Below are 19649 nucleotides of genomic sequence, written 5' to 3' on the forward strand. Positions count from 1 at the left end.
TTCTACTAATCCAATAACCTCAATGACTGAATCCCGTTCTACTTTCTTTTGCTGCTGGTGTGAATGAAGCGCTGGGCGCGAAAGTAATAACGCGTGACTCGATCGGACACTTACCACAAACTGGCATTCACTGATGGAGCTTCAACACAGCGCTTGAAAGTCTTGATGGTATTTCTTGGAGTGTGGACATTAACGATGGACGTCAGACGAGCACCGAGCAGCGACCAAACATGAGCTCGCAATCTCCGGACTCCACGATGGGCATGAGGAGGCTGCGTCGGAACCCTAAAGCCAAAGTGTACGTGCTCATTTGGCTGCTGCTCGTCTGCACGCCCAGAGTGGATTCATCCTGGTGGTAAGGCTTCATTTATTTCTCTCAAGAGGAAATCTCTTTTCATAGTAAAGTATGCATACAGTATATTAGTGCACGTGGACAGAAAGTTGTCCCTGGAAAGCATATTTGTATGCTGAAAAAATAATACAGTAGTTACGTCAAAATTAAGGGAAAAAATAGTAAGTTTATAGCATTATTTTAAAAAATATACTGTATATATATTAAACCCTCTGTCCTCCCTAAAAAAAAATCTAATTATTAGTTTTTTTAAGTTATTAGAAAGTTTAGTATTTTCTACAAAAAATGAAGAAACTAAATGAATGACACCAAAATAAAATCAACACGTAATATTTCCTACTACAAATTAAATAATGATATTTAGATTAATAAAAAATTATTAGAAAAAAAAATTAAATTCCAGTACACAAAAAAATACAAGCAAGAGGATAATAGAAAAAAATAAAGATTCCATTTCAATGAACAGAAAAAAATATATATATTTAAACAGTTACCCACAAAATTATAAAAAAGTAACAAACCGTTTAAAAATAGATTATCAAAATATAAACCAAAATTGAAGGATTCAGCCTCCCCGTGCCTGCGTGGGTTTTCTGTGGGTACTAAGCAAAGGCGTAAGTTTGCGTATAGGGACGGCAGGGACATAACACTACCAACTTTTCAGGATGCTGAAATTGTCCCCACCAATTTTTAAGGAACCTTATTTGCATTATATAATGAGTTCAGATATACAGGGAATTTAGATTGTCTTCCCATATGTTGTAAGGATAGATTAGACTCTACCATTATTAGGTGAATTATTTTACTTACCTTCAGACCAACATTTATCCCTTTTCACTTGCTGAATGTGCCGGTCAAATTTTTTATTTACCCCTCAAACACACGTTTAATTGGCTGATGACTTGACCCACTCCCGCCGCACAAGCGCACTCACACAGCCCCGACAGATTCATGTCGACAACATGCCGCCTCCTTCGCCAGCAGCAGCCACTAAGTAATGTAAAAAGATGTCAATGTTGTGGAGGTGGGGGAAACACCACTAATAGTGCTACTGAAAGTCCGACCTGCATCAGAGTTAGCATGACATTAAAATGTGAACTTGCTAACCTGCAAAACTACTGCGGTCAGGCAAGCCTCCAGAAGGAACAACGAAGTCAAGCTGGCCAACCCTCATTAGGATCATTGTTTGCATTATGTGCATTACGGTAATGCAACGCGGTGGTTTCAGAGTGCAAGTCCCTTTATTATAAAAAAATAAATAAAAAATTTAAAAAAAAAAAGGGGTAGCTATCCAGTAATCGGTCCACTTCAGGGGGACACTGACATGAACATAAACTGACATTTAAAAAAAAAAAATCGGAAATTAAGTCTGAAGTCATGAAGAATTTCCTGAGAGTACTTTGCTTCGAGTATTGGGGTAGTCTCGTATGCCTCAGCTGTAGATCTGTCTTTTGATATCTTAGATATTTTTCCATTTATTTTTTCCAAAATGACTTTATATATATATATATATATATATATATATATATGTATATATATATATATATATATATATATATATATATATATATATATATATTTTTTTTTTTTTTTTAACAATACTTTAGTTTGAGTCCAGGGGTGCTTCAGTTTCCCCCAGAAGTGGACCCATTCTTGGTTAGCTCTGCGCTTCAAAATGTTTCTTTAGTAGTTTTTGAAAACAATGGTTTGAATTGAATGTTGTATCATCAGAACCAAGTACAGTGGGGCAAATAAGTATTTAGTCAACCACTAATTGTGCAAGTTCTCCCACTTGAAAATATTAGAGGCCTGTAATTGTCAACATGGGTAAACCTCAACCATGAGAGACAGAATGTGGGGGAAAAAAAACAGAAAATGACATTGTTTGATTTTTAAAGAATTTATTTGCAAATCATGGTGGAAAATAAGTATTTTGTCAGTACCAAAAGTTCATCTCAATACTTTGTTATGTACCCTTTGTTGGCAATAACGAAGGCCAAACATTTTCTGTAACTCTTCACAAGCTTTTTCCAAACTGTTGCTGGTATTTTGGCCCATTCCTCCGTGCAGATCTCCTCTAGAGCAGTGATGTTTTGGGGCTGTCGTTGGGCAACACGGACTCCCTCCAGATTTTCTATGGGGTTGAGATCTGGAGACTGCCTGGACCACTCCAGGACCTTGAAATGCTTCTTACGAAGTCACTCCTTTGTTGCCATGGCTGTGTGTTTGGGATCATTGTCATGCTGAAAGACCCAGTCACGTCTCATCTTAATGCCCTTGCTGATGGAAGGAGTTTTTCACTCAAAATCTCTCGAAACATGGCTCCATTTATTCTTTCCTTTACACAGATCAGTCATCCTGGTCCCTTTGCAGAAAAACAGCCCCAAAGCATGATGTTTCCACCCCCATGCTTCACAGTGGGTATGGTGTTCTTCGGATGCAATTCAGTCTTCTTTCTCCTCCAAACACGAGAACCTGTGTTTCTACCAAAAAGTTCTATTTTGGTTTCATCTGACCATAACACGTTCTCCCAGTCCTCTTCTGGATCATCCAAATGCTCTCTAGCGAACCGCAGACGGGCCTGGACGTGTACTTTCTTCAGCAGGGGGACACGTCTGGCAGTGCAGGATTTGAGTCCCTGGCGGCACATTGTGTTACTGATAGTAGCCTTTGTTACTGTGGTCCCAGCTCTCTGTAGGTCATTCACTAGGTCCCCCCGTGTGGTTCTGGGCTTTTTGCTCACCGTTCTTGTTATCATTTTGACGCCACGGGATGAGATCTTGCATGGAGCTCCAGGTCGAGGGAGAGTATCAGTGGTCTTGTATGTCTTCCATTTTCTAATAATTGCTCCCACAGTTGATTTCTTTACACCAAGCGTTTTACCTATTGCAGATTCAGTCTTTCCAGCCTGGTGCAGGTCTACAATTTTGTCTCTGGTGTCCTTCGACAGCTCTTTGGTCTTGGCCATAGTGGAGTCTGGAGTGTGACTGACTGCGTTTGTGGACAGGTGTCTTTTATACCGATAATGAGTTAATACAGGTGTCATTAATACAGGTAACAAGTGGAGCCTCGTTAGACCTCGTTAGAAGAAGTTAGACCTCTTTGACAGCTCTCTTGCTTGTTTGTAGGTGACCAAATACTTATTTTCCACTCTAATTTGGAAATAAATTCTTTAAAAGTCAAACAATGTGATTTTCTGTTTTTTTTTTTTCACATTCTGTCTCTCATTTTTGAGGTTTACCCATGTTGACAATTACAGGCCTCTCTAATCTTTTCAAGTAGGAGAACTTGCACAATTGGTGGTTGACTAAATACTTATTTGCCCCACTGTATGAGTGTATGAGTAAATGGTTGTTTGTCTTCTTGTGCCTGCAAATGGCTGGCAAACAATTCAGGGTGTCCACCTAGTGCCCATAGTTAACTGGGATAGGCTCCAGCATCCATGTGACCCTTGTGAGGATTAGCGGTATAGAAAATTTATATCATTACAAATCGATAAAATAAGAAAACAAATAAGGATTCAATGAAAAATATTTTTTTGATGTATTATCAGAAATGACGAGGAAAAATGAATGTAATAAAACAAATGTAAATCAGCCCATATTACCATTCATTCTTACTCCACAATACCAAAATAAATAAATGATGTAGCTTTTTTGTTTATGAACGTAAATTCATAAACAACATTAATGTGTTACACCAAATTAATTACAAACAATAAATGCATTATGAAATATAAATTATGAAAAACAATGTGGAGTAATCCATCAGAAAAAGGCAAAACATGTAATCCACTAAAAAAATATAAGATTGAGGGTTGTTCCTAATATTTTGGTAACCCAATTTACTCGCACATCCGGACACACATGCACCGAGTTGAAGCGAATGCAGGTGTACCTTATATTTTGACCTGTGTTTTGATTAAGATGAATGGCATGGTGGGAGGTGGAGTACATCATCCTGGCCCTCCCACCACCCTGTCCCATCCATCTTGGGTTCAAGTGTCAGTTGGGAGCACCAATGCATGAAAATATGAGCCTTGATCACTTCTATCTATGCTTGAACAGTCGGCAAGTAAGACAAAAAAACACCAGTTCAGCAGGTGTCAAAGAATAAATTGGCTCTTCTTGTTCATTTATAACCAAAAGATGAACCGCTGCCATTATGCCAACTTTAGCCTGTTTGCAAAATTTAGAGTACATCACAAATTACTCTGTTTGGCTCCTTCATTACCATGACAATCAGGGGCAAAGATACTTGTCAAACACATACAGTAAGCAGGACATCGTCAAGCCACCGAATTACATCCATTACATCCAATACATCCAAACCATCAGAAGAGCATCACGAAATGAAAATGGAATAACTTATGAGCCAGTTGAATTTCATGATTTCTAATAACTTAATTCCTCATTCTTTGACTCATTCCATGCCAGAGACGTACTTCTCCAAGCATCTTCTATGTATTTTTAATGGGGATTGGTCTGACTCACCTGGACTGTAAATTCTAAGCTGGACTAAGTGATAGAGATAAAATCATAAGTAGAAGGCAGCGATGCACTATTTTCGATTAGAATTTTCCTCCTACCGCACATTACAAATGTATGATGGGGAAAATGACAGTGCAAAAGAGCATTTACACTTCAATAGATAATGTAAATGTATAGATTTGGCAGAGCATGTGTTGTGATAGTTAGCAGAAGTATGTGAGTGTCGTAAACCCCTTTCACGTACGCCGAAACATCTTTAAAATCCTGGGATTTAAACTGGCAGCCCTTGTATGCGAAAGCAATTTCCCGGGTCGACTAAAATGGAGATTACGCGGGATTTCACGGGTTGCGTCCTAGTATAATGACTGGGAAAGTCCCACGACGAGGCGTATGTGAAAGCAAGCGTTAAATTCCCGGGTCACAGCACGATGGCTTTTGACATAAATATCACGGCGGGCCAATCGTCACTTCCTCTTTCTTCGCAGTAAGACAAAAAGCAGTAAAGAAACTTTATCAACATTTATCTACCAAGCAAGCTAGAAATAAATTTAACTGAAAACATAACGCAATTAAATTGCTAATGGATCGTAGAGCTGAGGAAGAGTGTCCATTGTCCATCTTTGGAAATGTGTGGTTTATTTTGTGGCCGATGTTAGGGTCTGCAACTGCCAAAACAAGGTTGTAACTTAAAGCACAAAACAACAGAGGGATGTGTTCAAGGGTTTATTAATACAAACAAAAATATGCTCGATCGCGGAAAAGGGGGAATACCACGATGGGTCCGTGACAGTGGGTAGACGGGGATCAATAATACTAACCTAAACGGAAGGCAGAGAGCCGATAAGACAACAAAACCCTCAAATACACACTCAAATACCAGCACAATGTAGGGGATTTCAAATCAAGGGCAGCAGAGGTGTCGAAAGGCGCCCATTAAGTTAATATCTCGGCACCCTTCTCTTGGATCGCCTGGGCTTAAATAGTCTTGATGAGCTTGAATTGGCTGCAATTGCGACGTCGGGAACGCTCCCACAACCGGCTCTGTAACAAAACACAATTTGACCAAAACTGTGACAGCCGATGCCGACCAAAAATGAAGTACTGTCCGGGTTATAAAATCGCGCCAGCAGCCCTCCCCGCACAGAGAGCACCAGTGGGCAACACGGGACAAGTCTGTAGAAGTTTCTACATGAGTGAAAGCAATAATGAGAATAAATCCCGCATCACCATACACAGGAATTTACAGGGATATGTTGGTGAAAGGGGCTACATACAACTGAGATATTTGAAAGATTAGGATCACAAATAAAAAAGGTAATGTTCTCAGTTTGGGGAAGAAACATCTGTATTTTTTTCAAACTTAATTATGTTCTCGATAACAGTTAACATTGAGGGATTGCGTTTTTCGGAAAATGTTTTGACTTGATATTTTTGCTTTGACATATTAGGGATACACTGGTGGTGGTTATGGGTATTTCAAAGGGTTTACTGTCACGTGAGAGTGTTTCTGAGGGGCCGTTTACATGGTGACACTCCGAGAATACGAAAAATTTCAAATTTGCATTTATATGGACCTGTCTCCATTCGAAAAATGTCGAAATTCTGCATGAAAACGATGTAGTGTTCATGCCAGGCCCTAGGGGGCAGTGCAGATTTACAAGGCGACAGCAAATGATGCACTTTGACCCCAACAAGCTCCTCATCCCGGAAAAAAATATGCCCGCCCACCTGAATCAATGGCATTTTTCTATTGTTCAAAAAGGTACAAAAATGGAAACATTCAACATATTTAATTTAAAAATATTATTAAAACAGTAAATTAAAGCGGACATTCCGCCATATTTGCTGTTTTTAATGTTTAGTAGCACCACTGCGCACGCCCAATGTGACGTGTACGAGTGCTGACATTATCAGCGCGGTCTCGCGCCGCGGGAGCTTCTGATATCCATACGGAGCAAGCCCCCTCAATCCACCGCAATCGAATTCTTCCACTTTGGAGCCAGGATTCAGAATTTTTTGTCTTCGCCGACACCATATGCACGCGAGGCGAGTCCGCTACTCAGTCATTGTGTCTTTGTGTCGCAGAGTCGCCATGTAAACTGCTCCTGAATCTTCACTCACTCTTTCTGAACAAGCCATGGGTGGAGAACTTGATGTGTTTATGTAAATAACATCCGCTGTGACATCATAGTAGCTCATTTTCAGAAATAGTCAGCTAACATATGATTTACTTTGTTGTTTGATTTTACACTTCATTGGTGAGCAGTCTAAATTGTATACAAGTCATTTATCCATCAAAACACATTTCTGCAAAATGTTCCGTTTAAAATCTAGAAGCACTATTAGGCGCCCCTCTCTGTCTAAGTGTGTGTCCTCAAGTGCCTTTTGGCTGGGCCACTGTGAACAAGACAATAAACACAAGTTGTGCCCCTGCTAAGCTTTTAGCACTGGGCCACACCGTTACGCTCTGAGGAGCCACAGCCATAACGGGAGTGGAAACTGGGCAACACGCAGCGTTTAAAGGGACTCTTGTGAGGATGAACTTTTTTTTTAAACTCCTACTGCACATGCATGTGATTGGCCCTTTTCAAACATTGAAATAGATGTTATCATTATGTTTGGTGTCTGAGCAGTTGTTTGCATGTGTGAATGGAATAGGAAGCAATATGCCTGTCACAAGTGAGGAGGTACTTTCTCACTGAACGGGAGGAATTTCTTAAGCTCTCCTACATCCTGAATGTGGCAACTATCAGGGCAATTTGAGTGGCAGTAAACATGAGCCCAAATGATCACGTTAAAAGTCACACATTAAAGTCATATTTACTACTTTTATCAACTCATTGGCTGCCCTGGACAGTGATATGTGATTCAGATCTGCTGTAAAATTTAATTGTTGTCACACTGAGCACACAGTAATTTTGGCATATTACTGCTTACAACACTGAAATTAAGGAAACGGATCAACAATCTTCCTACTGTTGTAACACAGTTAATAAATATACTCATTGGCTGCCATTGATGATGATGATAGACATCCAATTCATTTTGGTAAATGGTGTTATACTTCTATAGCGCTTTTCCACCTTTCAAGGCGCTCTACACTATCTCGCCATCCACCTACTGGTGACGCAGCACCAGGAGCAACGTGGGGTTCAGTGTCTTGCTCAAGGACACTTAGACAAGTTCATCAGGGCGGAAAATTGAACCCACAACCTCTGGGTTGGGGGACAACTACTCAACCACTGAGGCTCGCCACCCCATTTTGAGCCATATCAAAGTGGATGGGATGTCTTTCACCGTCAATGGCACTGAAACATGATCAATAAATGCCAGCTACACTGCTGGCCAAAAGTATTGGCACCCCTGCAATTCTGTCAGATAATGCTCAATTTCTCCCAGAAAATGATTGCAATTACATATGCGTTGATAGTATTTATTTTGCTTGCAATGAAAAAACACAAAAGAGAATATTTAAAAAAAAAAAAAAAAAAAAAAAATCGTTATCATTTTACACAAAACTCCAAAAATGGGCCGGACAAAAGTATTGGCACCCTCAGCCTAATACTTGATAGCAAAACGTTTGGACAAAATAACTGCAAACAACCGCTTCCGGTATTCATCAATGAGTTTCTTACAATGCTCTGCTGGTATTTTAGACCATTCTTCTTTGGCAAACTGCTCCAGGTCTCTGAGATTTGAAGGTTGCCTCCTCCAAACTGCCATTTTCAGATCTCTCCACAGGTGTTCTTTGGGATTCAGGTCTGGACTCATTGCTGGCCACTTTAGAATTCTCCAGTGCTTTTTGAAGTGTGTTATGGGTCATTGTCCTGCTGGATGACCCATGACCTCTGAGGGAGACCCAGCTTTCTAAAACTGGGCCCTACATTATGCTGTAAAATTTGTTGGTAGTCTTCAGACTTCATAACGACATGCACACGGTCAAGCAGTCCAGTGCCAGAGGCAGCAAAGCAACCCCAAAACATCAGGAAACCTCCACCATGTTTGACTGTGGGGACCGTGTTCTTTTCTTTGAAGGCCTCGTTTTTTTCCCTGTAAACTCTGTGTTGATGCCTTTTCTCAAAAAGCTCTACTTTGGTCTCATCTGACCAGAGAACATTCCTCCAAAACGCTTTTGGCTTTCTCAGGTAAGTTTTGGCAAACTCCAGCCTGGCTTTTTATGTCTCTGACTCAGAATTGGGGTCTTCCTAGGTATCGTACCATAAAGTCCATGCTCAATGCGGTACACACAAAGACACAGGACAGAGGTTGAGTCAACTTTAATCCGTTTTAACTGGCTACAAGTGTGATTTAGTTATTGCCACCACCTGTTATGTGCCACAGGTAAGGAACAAGTGCTGTTAATTACACAAATTAGAGAATCATCACATGATTTTTACAGGGGGAACCAATACTATTGTCCAGCCCATTTTTGGAGTTTTGTGGAAAATTTTCCCCCCATTCTCCTTTGTGTATTTTCATTGCAAGCAAAATAAATGAAGATATTACTACCAAAGCATTTGTAATTGCAATCATTTTCTGGGAGAAATTGAGCATTATCTGACAGAATTGCAGGGGTGCCAATACTTTTGGCCAGCAGTGTAGCCCACTTGATATAGATTTCACATCTATTTTTGTCAGGTCACCTGTCTGTGGAAGACACTTGCTCAAAGTATTTAATAATGTAAACCGCATTTTGTTAGACCTCTGATAAAGGAGGAAACCAATGTTTTAACACAAAAGAATGATAATGCTTACGAGCACAGACATTTTGTGACATGAGTTATACCCATTCACCCTGTTAGACTAGAGCACAGGGACATATTAAATGGGTATTATTAATGAGTTCATGAGAATGGTTGGGGCAATGTGAAATACTCGCATTTGATTGGTTAAAATTGTGCTGACATGGATAAAATTTCTGCCCCCATGCAATGTTTGCCTGGCACGGCCAGACTGTTCTCCCTGTATTTTTCAAACACTGAGAGAATAGTCTGGGACCCAGCCCATTAACGGCCTCTCGAGCAAGTACAAAATCAATCGTCAAATCAGATTCGTTTATTTGCGTGACGTGTTCTTTACGAGGAACGTCACTCTTCCGCGTCGGAAGTCATCTCCACAACAACAGAGACGGCGAACAGGAGAGCCGAGAATATGTTCCAATCTACAGTAAAATCAGTTTTAAAAAACCAAAAACACATCGACACAAGTCATTGACAACAGTCTGTCTCGCGCTAGCCATGTTGAATAAACTCCGCTCTCCTCGTATGTTTACTTCCGCGCGTAAGTCCCTCGTCGTGTTTCTAACGTCACATCCGCCCGTCGCTGATTGGTCCACTCCGCTGTCTGTTTGCTGTGGCTTGCTCTGCCCTGGAAATTTTATCCGCTTAATGGTGGCCAGACTGAATAGCTGGAACAGCGGTGAGTCTGGAGTATCAGGCTAATGCAATGTGGCCACATTCAGTAAATACTGGCCTTTATTTAACACATGAGACAAACCTAATTCTGTGTTATTTCAGTCAAATTATTAAACCTGTTTTTTCCCCTGTTGGAAGGCACACCATAAAGGTATTCTTTTCCTTTTAATGTTTGGCAAGCTATTTCTGAAAAATGTCCAGACTGCGAGTGAGCCACTCTGCTTGCAACTGCATGCTTGCTATTGTCAAGCAACTAATTTACGTAATTGCCACTTACAAATTTAGTTTTTCTATCTATGACCTGGAAGCAAGGCTGGGCAGTGATCCAGAGCCATCATCAGAGCCAAACAACTCCACTGCCTGAAACTCCCACATCCCCCACAGGTGCAATGCCCTATCATGTCAGACGACATATAACCGACTCATATTACTTGTTTGGTGAAGCTGTTGACACGGTGATCGGGTTTTTGTGTTTAAAGATGTGAGGTCAAAATAGATGAGTAGTGCGATGAAACTGCACTATTGGATAATTAATGCATTTTTTCCCTGATTTATCAGAAAGCATAAAATGCCCCCTCCCATTTCAGGTACATCGGTGCGCTGGGTGCCCGTGTGATTTGCGACAACATCCCAGGCCTGGTCAACAAGCAGCGGCAGCTGTGCCAGCGGCACCCAGACCTGATGCAGTCCATCGGCGAGGGGGCCAAGGAGTGGATCACAGAGTGCCAGCACCAGTTCCGCCACCAGCGCTGGAACTGCAGCACGCTGGAGCGCGACCACACCGTGTTTGGCAGGGTGATGCTGCGAAGTGAGTCCGCGCAACTGGGATGGGGAATGTGGCTCTTTTCCAATGTGTGTGAGACACTCCAGTTAATCACCCTTGTAAATGTCTCCACCACGATCAGATAAGCACATAATGAATAGATGTCTCATGAATAATTCCCCCGTATAAACACAAAGAAGTGTTTTTTTTTCTCCTCGGGGAAAAAGGGAAAGTGGGAAAGTGATTTTCTCTTGGAAAAAACAAGCAGTGCAATTGAGAGATCCACACTGGTGATATATAAACAGTAATAGGAGATGTAAATATTTGGGGAGATGTTTCTGGCAGCCGGACAAAGCTTGATGGGCTGACATATAACTTGTGTTCTGCTTGGTTGCGTTGAGGACAGGAGGTAGAGGTGTGCGTGTATAGCCCCCCCCCCCCCCCCCCCACACACACACACTCTCCTCTTTTTTTCTGAGATGAAAAGAAAACCCAGTGACTGAGAAAGCCTCCACATGTGCACGAGGAAAAGGTGAAAGGAGAGTTGGCCGGGCTGTGATGTCATGGCTGACATGTTGCTAGGCCTTGTATCAATGAGCTCTCCATGTACTGGGCAATAACTGCATTAGAGAGCTGTGGAAAAGAATTAACTAAATCAACCAAGCAAGCAGCCAAACAACCATTCTGCCAATCATCGTACCACATCAAACTACAATCTTGCTATTTCATACAGTGGCAAAGTATTAAACGGTATTGACCATTCCAGATGGTTAAACAAAATAGCAATGCACTATAAAAACCAAACAACAAAATCGTTTGGATATTGCAGAAAACTACTTAGATCACACTAAACGACAATCCTTTCTTTTACTGTCTCAAAGAATGGCAGCATATGAATAATACATAAAGAAAAAAAATTGAATTCATACTCTTTCACCCAATTCCAATGTCCTAAACCAACCCAACGATAATAAGGTTTGGGGGGTCAAACCTCCTAAACTACTGAAATGCAAAGAAAACTGTTTTAGCACAGTTATTTCTATAACACATACAGTATAAAAACTGATGTTCATTCAAAATTGTATTTTTTTAATGATTTGCAAAATAAAATGTTAACAAGAACAGCAATAACCCCAACCTCCATCTCCTAATTTTTATTTTCCCTCATTTCCTGACATACTAAATGCCAAATCTCAATTTTAACTACTTAAGAACATATGATTTATATTAAAATTGAAGTTAATGTAAACTCAATTTTAACTACTTAAGAGCATATGATGTATATTAAAATTGAAGTTAATGTTAACATTGACTTTTTATTAAAAATTAAGATATAAGTAACATACATTCAGAAAAATAAGTACAAATGACTTATGTTATGCAGAGTTAAATGGAATATATTTTGAAAAGGCGCAAACATTGATTTTTCTAAATCATAAGGAAATGAATAATTAGCCTAACATAAATGACCAAATATAAGTCCAAAGTGCACATTGACAGCTAAGATGTTCTGAACATCCCCATCAGGGCAAATAAAACTAAATATGGTAAATACGCCTCTTCAACTCTTTCCTTGCTTTGAAAAATTTGATCTATTTTATGTTGCATTGCCCTTTTTTTTGTTGCATCACTTCAACCACTTTTTTTTTTTTTTTTGCGCGCGTTTCCAGAAAACATGCACATTTGAACCAATCAGAGCCAACTGTCTCTGCTGATCCCATGTCAGTATGTCAGCCAATTGAACGGATAAATGAGTCCATGCGTTTTGCTTTACTGTGTGCATTCGCACATTGACGTGACTCATCATCGTCAGCCTCTGATAACTGCAGCAGCTGGGGAAACCTCCATGCCGTCCGTGGAATAAAATAAATAATAAATATTGGTGGAAACGGATTAGGCTACACAAACACTTTATTAAGCTTGCTGTTAACACTTATGTAAATCTGATGTTGGTAGATTGTTTTCGTCTTGGAGATGAAATGCATGTGTGGCAGCTTAGCATTTTTTTTACATAGCATTTTGACAGTTGCCGTCATATTTTTGGAATCAAAGCACCGTGTACCGGAACATGATGCCTGCCTTGAATCTTATACCGGAACAGCATTACGGCCCTGAATCTTATACTGTAACTGTGTTCTGGCCCTGAATCTTATACCGGAACTGCGTTCCTGACCGTTCTGGCCCACTTTCACCCCTGCAGATGACTTAAACCGCCATGTAGACAACACCAAACTAGTACTTGAATTAGCCGTCTCATCCAATGGCACTGCACAAAATCAGTCATATAGCAAGATTACTTAGAGCATTTGACAACTAATTAAACTGCACCACTGTGATCTTTCCTTTTCCTATCATACAATGGTCATCTAGTAAACCAAGTCAACGACAACAAGTCTATAGCCACTTTCACGATTACATCAGTCGTGCTCACTATTGTTTCCAGGGCAACTGTGGGACATAGGGCTCAGCTTCTTCATTAAAAAAATAAAGGTCATGAAGAAACAAACTGAATATTCACAGACTGAGGAAATTGATTTAAAAGAACAAAAAAAAAACTATTTTCAGGTATATCAGACATGATTATTTATTCATTCACTAATTTGGAAATTTACTCACAACTCTGTTGAATTTATTGTGTATGAAATGGTATCTGCTACAGTCAGTAAAAAATTGCTATATTGAATTTTTCTCACCAGGCAGTCGAGAAGCAGCATTTGTATATGCCATATCATCAGCAGGCGTGGTCTATGCCATCACCCGAGCTTGCAGTCAAGGCGACATCAAGATCTGCAACTGCGATGAGCACAAGCGCGGCCAAGCCAGTGACCACCAGGGTAACTTCGACTGGGGTGGATGCAGTGACAACATCAACTATGGCATCAAGTTCGCCAAAGCCTTTGTAGATGCTCGAGAGAGGATGGTGAAGGACGCCCGGGCACTCATGAACCTGCATAACAACCGCTGTGGAAGAATGGTAAATTGTTCAGTTCTGATTAAAGTGTTGCTCTCCCTGAGGTGACCAAGTCCTGCCAGTAGCTATATACCATTTAATAGAATGCAATCTTTGGTACAAAATCTAATTTTTTGTTGTTCTTTTTCCAGTTCTTATAAAATTACCATTGTTATCGACGTGGACATCGTTTATATTTGCAAATAGGGTCAAGTCAGTGGCTATAATGTAAGCCCAAGAGTTCTTGATCACTTTTGCCTATGTATATATCCCACAGACCATAGTTTCCCCTCGAAAGAAGCGCTCTTAAAAAAAAAAAAAAACTAGGATAACTAGCAGGGTTGATCAGGCTTAACAACCTATCAACTCTGACCTCTGTTGCAGGCGGTCAAGCGCTTCATGAAGCTGGAGTGCAAGTGTCACGGAGTCAGCGGCTCCTGCTCCCTGAGAACCTGCTGGCTGGCCATGTCCGACTTCAGACGGACGGGTGACTACCTCCGCAAGAAGTACAACACGGCCGTGGAGGTGACCATGAACCAAGACGGCACTGGTTTCATGGTGGCTGAGCGTGACTTCAAGGGGAGTGCTAAGAATGAGCTGGTATATGTGGAGAGCTCGCCAGACTACTGTCTAATGGATCGAGCAGCAGGTATCAGTAACATTAAGTATACAATGGGATTAATGGGGATGGCAGAGAAAGACTGTATAAATGAGATTTTTGGGAATACGTAGACATCGACTAGTAGCTCTAGAGCAAAGGTTAAATTGCTTGGCCATGGCAGGACACTGAGGCAAATGTTACACAGATTTGTATAGGTTTATGGGATTAAGTGTAGATGGCTGGTTCAAAAAAACTCAAGTGGAAGACCTGTAAAATGATTCAAGTAGGAATACTGTTGCATGTGTAGATGTTCAAACACTGCTCAACAAATCGTGTGGATGAATAGTAATCACCTTTAAGTAGTGGTACAGCAGGAAGTCAAATTAACTTATAAAGGTTGATCTTAGAAAGTGTAGATGCTGGTGTACTGCACAACTACTGTGAACAAAGTGGTCATTGCTGATAGATTACCTGGAATGTGTTGGTAAAATATTTGGAGATTTCGATTGATATCTGGATATACTTTTCAGTTTATCTTTGAGAAAATAGGCACCCAAAAACAAATGGAAAATGAGAGCCGCCAAGTGAAGTTTCGCATTCCATCACAGCTTAAAGTCTACTGATTTGCCCTTTCCCATCCGCTTTAGTTCCTGCCGTTTGCTTTGCCTTGTTACGGATCTGTCTCCCTGCTCACATCCAGTCTCTTTAACAGAGCGTGAAGGCTCACCAGTTCTTTTTGAGATGACATTGTGCACATTTGAACTGAGCACAATCACTCCTCCTTGGCTTTAGGCTGATACCTGATGTAATGACTCACTGGACTGGTTGTTAAAAAGTGATCTTAAAAGGAGCTTATGACACCTCCTTGTTGCTAATCTCTATTGTGTAGGAATTCACGGCCCGGGGATACATAAGAGCTTATTTTTCAAATCCTTCCATTGGTCACTTAGGGATCCCTCTCAGCCTGAGGAGAATATCTTATCCCTTTCGCTTTAACATCAGGGATGGTCGGTCATTATCAGAGGGATTTGATCTTCACACCTGAGTAGTCTTGACTTCAGGTCGGCAAATATTTGAATGACTTGTCTGGGACTCTAACCTCTGTAGGAAATCTGATATTTTACTGATGTCACAAATTTTAGCATCAGAAACCTAGACATCTTCCAGGATAAAAGAAAGTTACATTATTCAATCCATCACTTTATGTTTGAGATCAGCACAAAATTTAGGTAGAAGATAATGATTAAGAAGTTAATTTCATCCTTTCACATGTCAGAAAACATTTTTTGGAGTACACACAACCCAGCTTCAACAGTAAAATGGCTGGCTGTGAATGAGTTATGCATGCAGTCAAAACAAGTATGTGAGATAAACAAGTAAGACGAACTTTTTTGCAATGAATTTTAAATTCATCTACCCGGTCTATCTGGCTTAATAAATTGTTCAAAATATGTTGAGTTCTTTGTATGACTCAATATACTGGACTGTCTCAGAAAATTAGAATACACAATATTCTAATTTTCTGAGACAGTCCTGTACATTAATCCACCATTTAAAGCAGGGGTGTCCAAACTTTTTGCAAAGGGGACCAGATTTGGCGTGGTAAAAATGTGGGGGGCCGACCTTGGCTGACGTCCTTTACATAGAACAATATACAGGACTGTCTCAGAAAATTAGAATATTGTGTATTCTAATTTTCTGAGACAGTCCAGTATGTTTAAAGGAGATCATAAGCCCAGCAGACACTAAAATCTTACTTTCATCATACTGTACTTCGTTGACCTGCCATGAAATATGTTACAAATAAGATTGGTCTGAGAATCTGTGATTTGCTTGAAACCTTCCCAGGGTGTTCCCTACCTCATACGCTAAGCCCGCTGGGATAGACTTCAGCACACCCACAACTCTAGTGAGGATATTTATTTCAGCGAATGGATGGATAGTTTGACAATTCAGTATTAGAACTATGGCTGCCAGAGTGCCAATCAGAAATTCCTACTGATAGTTACTTTAAAACGTCAAATTGAAGATTACAGAATGCAAAGCTATGTCATTTATCCACTCATTTTGCCTCGGCAGGCTCCCTGGGCACGGCAGGCCGCGTGTGCAACAAGTCCTCACGGGGCACCGACGGCTGTGAGGTGATGTGCTGTGGTCGGGGCTACGACACTATGCGCGTTAAACGTCTCAGTCAATGCGAGTGCAAGTTCCAGTGGTGCTGCAAGGTTAAGTGCAATGACTGCGAGGACACGGTGGACATCCACACTTGCAAGCCTCACAAGCGACCTGATTGGCTGGACCTGACCTAAGGCCGTCCTGTAGAGATGTATTGTGGGATTTTCTTCACAATAAAACACTTGGCCAAGGATATTTACTTTTTGATGCTGAAACTGGAAAATATTTCCAGTTGTTGATTGTGAGCTGCTTGAAGGTTTCTGACCATTTGTGGAATTTTTGGAACATATGTTGAAAAAAGTACAGTGAACCCACCGTCCTCACAATTTAACAAATTCACCTCTTCATGGCTTTATCCAACGTCACCCTATTAAGAGTCTTGCTGTATGTAGGACTTCTACTGGAATCTTCCATCACACTGCTCACTTTTAAGCCACCTACTATGCAGTCATGAAAATATTTTTCTCAAATATTTTTTCTTCAGAAAAAATGAAAACAGTTATTTGAAAAATAGTTGAGGGTTCACTGTACTGATGATAATAGCCCTCATGTTTAGCAAATCCATCTTTTTTGGGGGGATAAACACTGACAAACTTTCCACTTAATAAGCAATAGAGCGCTTCTAAAAATGACAGCAATTGTATCTCTAACCACTGAGGACTTTTCTTGGCAAAAATCCCCAGAGGAGAGAGTGAAAAATGCACCGTCTTGTGTGGACGTTGGACATTTTTTTTTCGCACTTTCACATCTGACACCTCATTGAAAACATTGTTCTTTTCTACCTCGTCTCTCGTCTTTGTTTCCATCTTTGCTTCTTTTGATTTGAACACATTCAACCTCAAGCCACATTTATTTTCACTCTCTCCATGCCTGGATGTATTCATTGTGGTTACACTGGTTAGCTAACTGAATTTCCAAATATTCAGAGTATTTTGGTTTAGAAAAACTGCAAAACCTTGGCAGATTTCTTTGTGTTGGCCTTGCGACGCAATCACTATGTCACAGTGAGAAAAATCATTTACTTTTGTAAACAGTACAGACAGAATGGTTGGCACCCTGGTGTGAAAGAAACCCACAAAGATCTCTAAAATAACTTGAAACTGACAAAACTTGAATATGACAAATTCATTTTGATGAACCACAAAACCTCTGGGACTATGCCCTTTGGATAAATGGGGCCATAACAAGATCTTTTTTGGCAAGTATCTTACGTTCCGGAGCTGCTTAGTACTTCCGGCACAGTGTGTCTTAAATATGTAAACGGAACAATCAATTCTCAAGACAACCAAGAAACTTTGGAGCAAATCTGTTCTGGCCAATGTCAGAGAGTCTGCTGTTCTGAACAATGCATCGTCAATCTGTGCAAGGTAGATGACATCTGAAAACGATTACGGAATTTCAAAGCAATATTGTGGCGGCTGTTTTGCCGGCTGTTTGTTTGAATTTTTCTGTTATTTTCTCGGATGGCTTTGCACAATTTGGCGCAGGGTTTATAATGAAAGCCCCAGACTATCAAGGCATTTTGAAGTGAAATTGTGCTGCTTAGTTTCATAAAAGTATGTCGCTTTGATGTTGCTAAATTAAGTAATGGATCGGAAGATTAACAATGAAGACGGTCAAGACATTTTGTAGCAAAATTGTGCTGCCTGTTGACAGAAATCTTAATCAGCCATAAAAGAAGTACCACTCACAACTTTTTCAAGTTATTTTAGTATCCATTGTGAGATTCTCTCTGTTGAACTGTTTGCTACCAACAAATATGTCTGAGTAAATAAGCACCTTAGATCATATATTGTATATTTTAAAAAACAGCAATGTCTATTACATTAACAACATTCAAGTGCAATGTATTGATCTATCCTTTTATATAACCTGGAAAAATTGAATAAATGTGCATTTAATCACTTTGTTAAACCTCTGCTACTCCAGCCAACAGCAGAGATCACAAAAGATGAAATGTTACATGGTTTCAAAAGAAAATATCTAACAAATAAATGAAAATATGGTTGTTTTTTCAATGCAGTGTGTAAAACTAATGTGGCCCAAAAAATATCCTAATGTGAGTCACAATTTGCCGGAATGCTTAACAGACAGCACATTCCTGCTGGATTGCTTTGGTTAAATGTGACCGCTCAACTGGCAAAAGAGACGACATCTGAAAAAGTTCCTGTCAAAATGGAAAGCCTTTCCCATTAGCCTGTTTTTTTTTTTTGTTTTTGTTTTTTTTTTAGAATTTAAGACAGAAACAATTTTTAATATAGAGATGTACATTAGTTGGAGACTCTGTACATCATTCATTAGTTTTTTGTTTCTTTTTCCCAGGTATGCAAAACACGATGGTCTGATTCCCTAAACAACATAGGTCGTTTTAAGGGTAAACTCTATTGGGAGGTTGAGGCTAAAACTGCATTTTTGGTACTAAATATTGTTATCTTGGCTGAAAGTGCAGGTGCTGAGTATAAATTATATTGCAAGACAGTGTTTATGTGACGAACTATGTAGAGGGATTTTTTTTTATTTTGCCGGACAAAGCAAGTGAGTGTGCATTCCTCTAGCTCTAAATAGTGTTCAAGAAATGAAGTATCAATTCAAAATGTGCCAGGATAGGGGCTCAAATTAGGACCTTTCAACATCTGGTTAATGCAGCCAAAAGTCATGTTAAGCCCCACAGAGAACCTCTCAAGGGAACTTTGACAAGGGCTACTAAATGAATGTGACAACAAGCAGCGAAATGTGGTGCGTCAACACATTTTTTACTGGGGAACAAGAGCCTATGTAAAATGTTTTTTTTTTTTTTTTTTTTTTTTTTTTGTAGGGCGGTGGCCAAAGCTATGTAAAAGTTTAACAAAAAGGGAATGGAGATAATGTCAGAGAGGCCAGACTGAGATGTTTTGGCCATGTCCA

At 40.1% G+C, this 19649-nt stretch overlaps 1 protein-coding gene across 1 annotated transcript; it reads left to right on the top strand.

Annotated features, from left to right (window-relative positions):
• Positions 1-18829, top strand: LOC130921667 (protein Wnt-2b-A-like). Its single transcript, XM_057845821.1, has 5 exons — positions 1-355; positions 10844-11064; positions 13716-13993; positions 14354-14618; positions 16650-18829. The coding sequence occupies exons 1-5, from the start codon at positions 231-233 to the stop codon at positions 16877-16879; spliced, it is 1119 nt and encodes a 372-aa protein (XP_057701804.1). The 5' UTR covers positions 1-230; the 3' UTR covers positions 16880-18829.
• The last annotated feature ends 820 nt before the right edge of the window (positions 18830-19649 follow it).

This window comes from Corythoichthys intestinalis, chromosome 9, assembly GCF_030265065.1.
Source record: "Corythoichthys intestinalis isolate RoL2023-P3 chromosome 9, ASM3026506v1, whole genome shotgun sequence".
Lineage (NCBI taxonomy): Eukaryota > Metazoa > Chordata > Actinopteri > Syngnathiformes > Syngnathidae > Corythoichthys > Corythoichthys intestinalis.

Excerpts from the sequence above, each read along its gene's own strand:
- LOC130921667 (XM_057845821.1), top strand. The coding sequence starts at position 231 with ATGAGCTCGCAATCTCCGGACTCCACGATGGGCATGAGGAGGCTGCGT. Across the intron at positions 356-10,843 it reads AGAGTGGATTCATCCTGGTG|GTACATCGGTGCGCTGGGTG; the intron begins GTAAGGCTTCAT and ends CTCCCATTTCAG. Across the intron at positions 14,619-16,649 it reads TCTAATGGATCGAGCAGCAG|GCTCCCTGGGCACGGCAGGC; the intron begins GTATCAGTAACA and ends TTGCCTCGGCAG.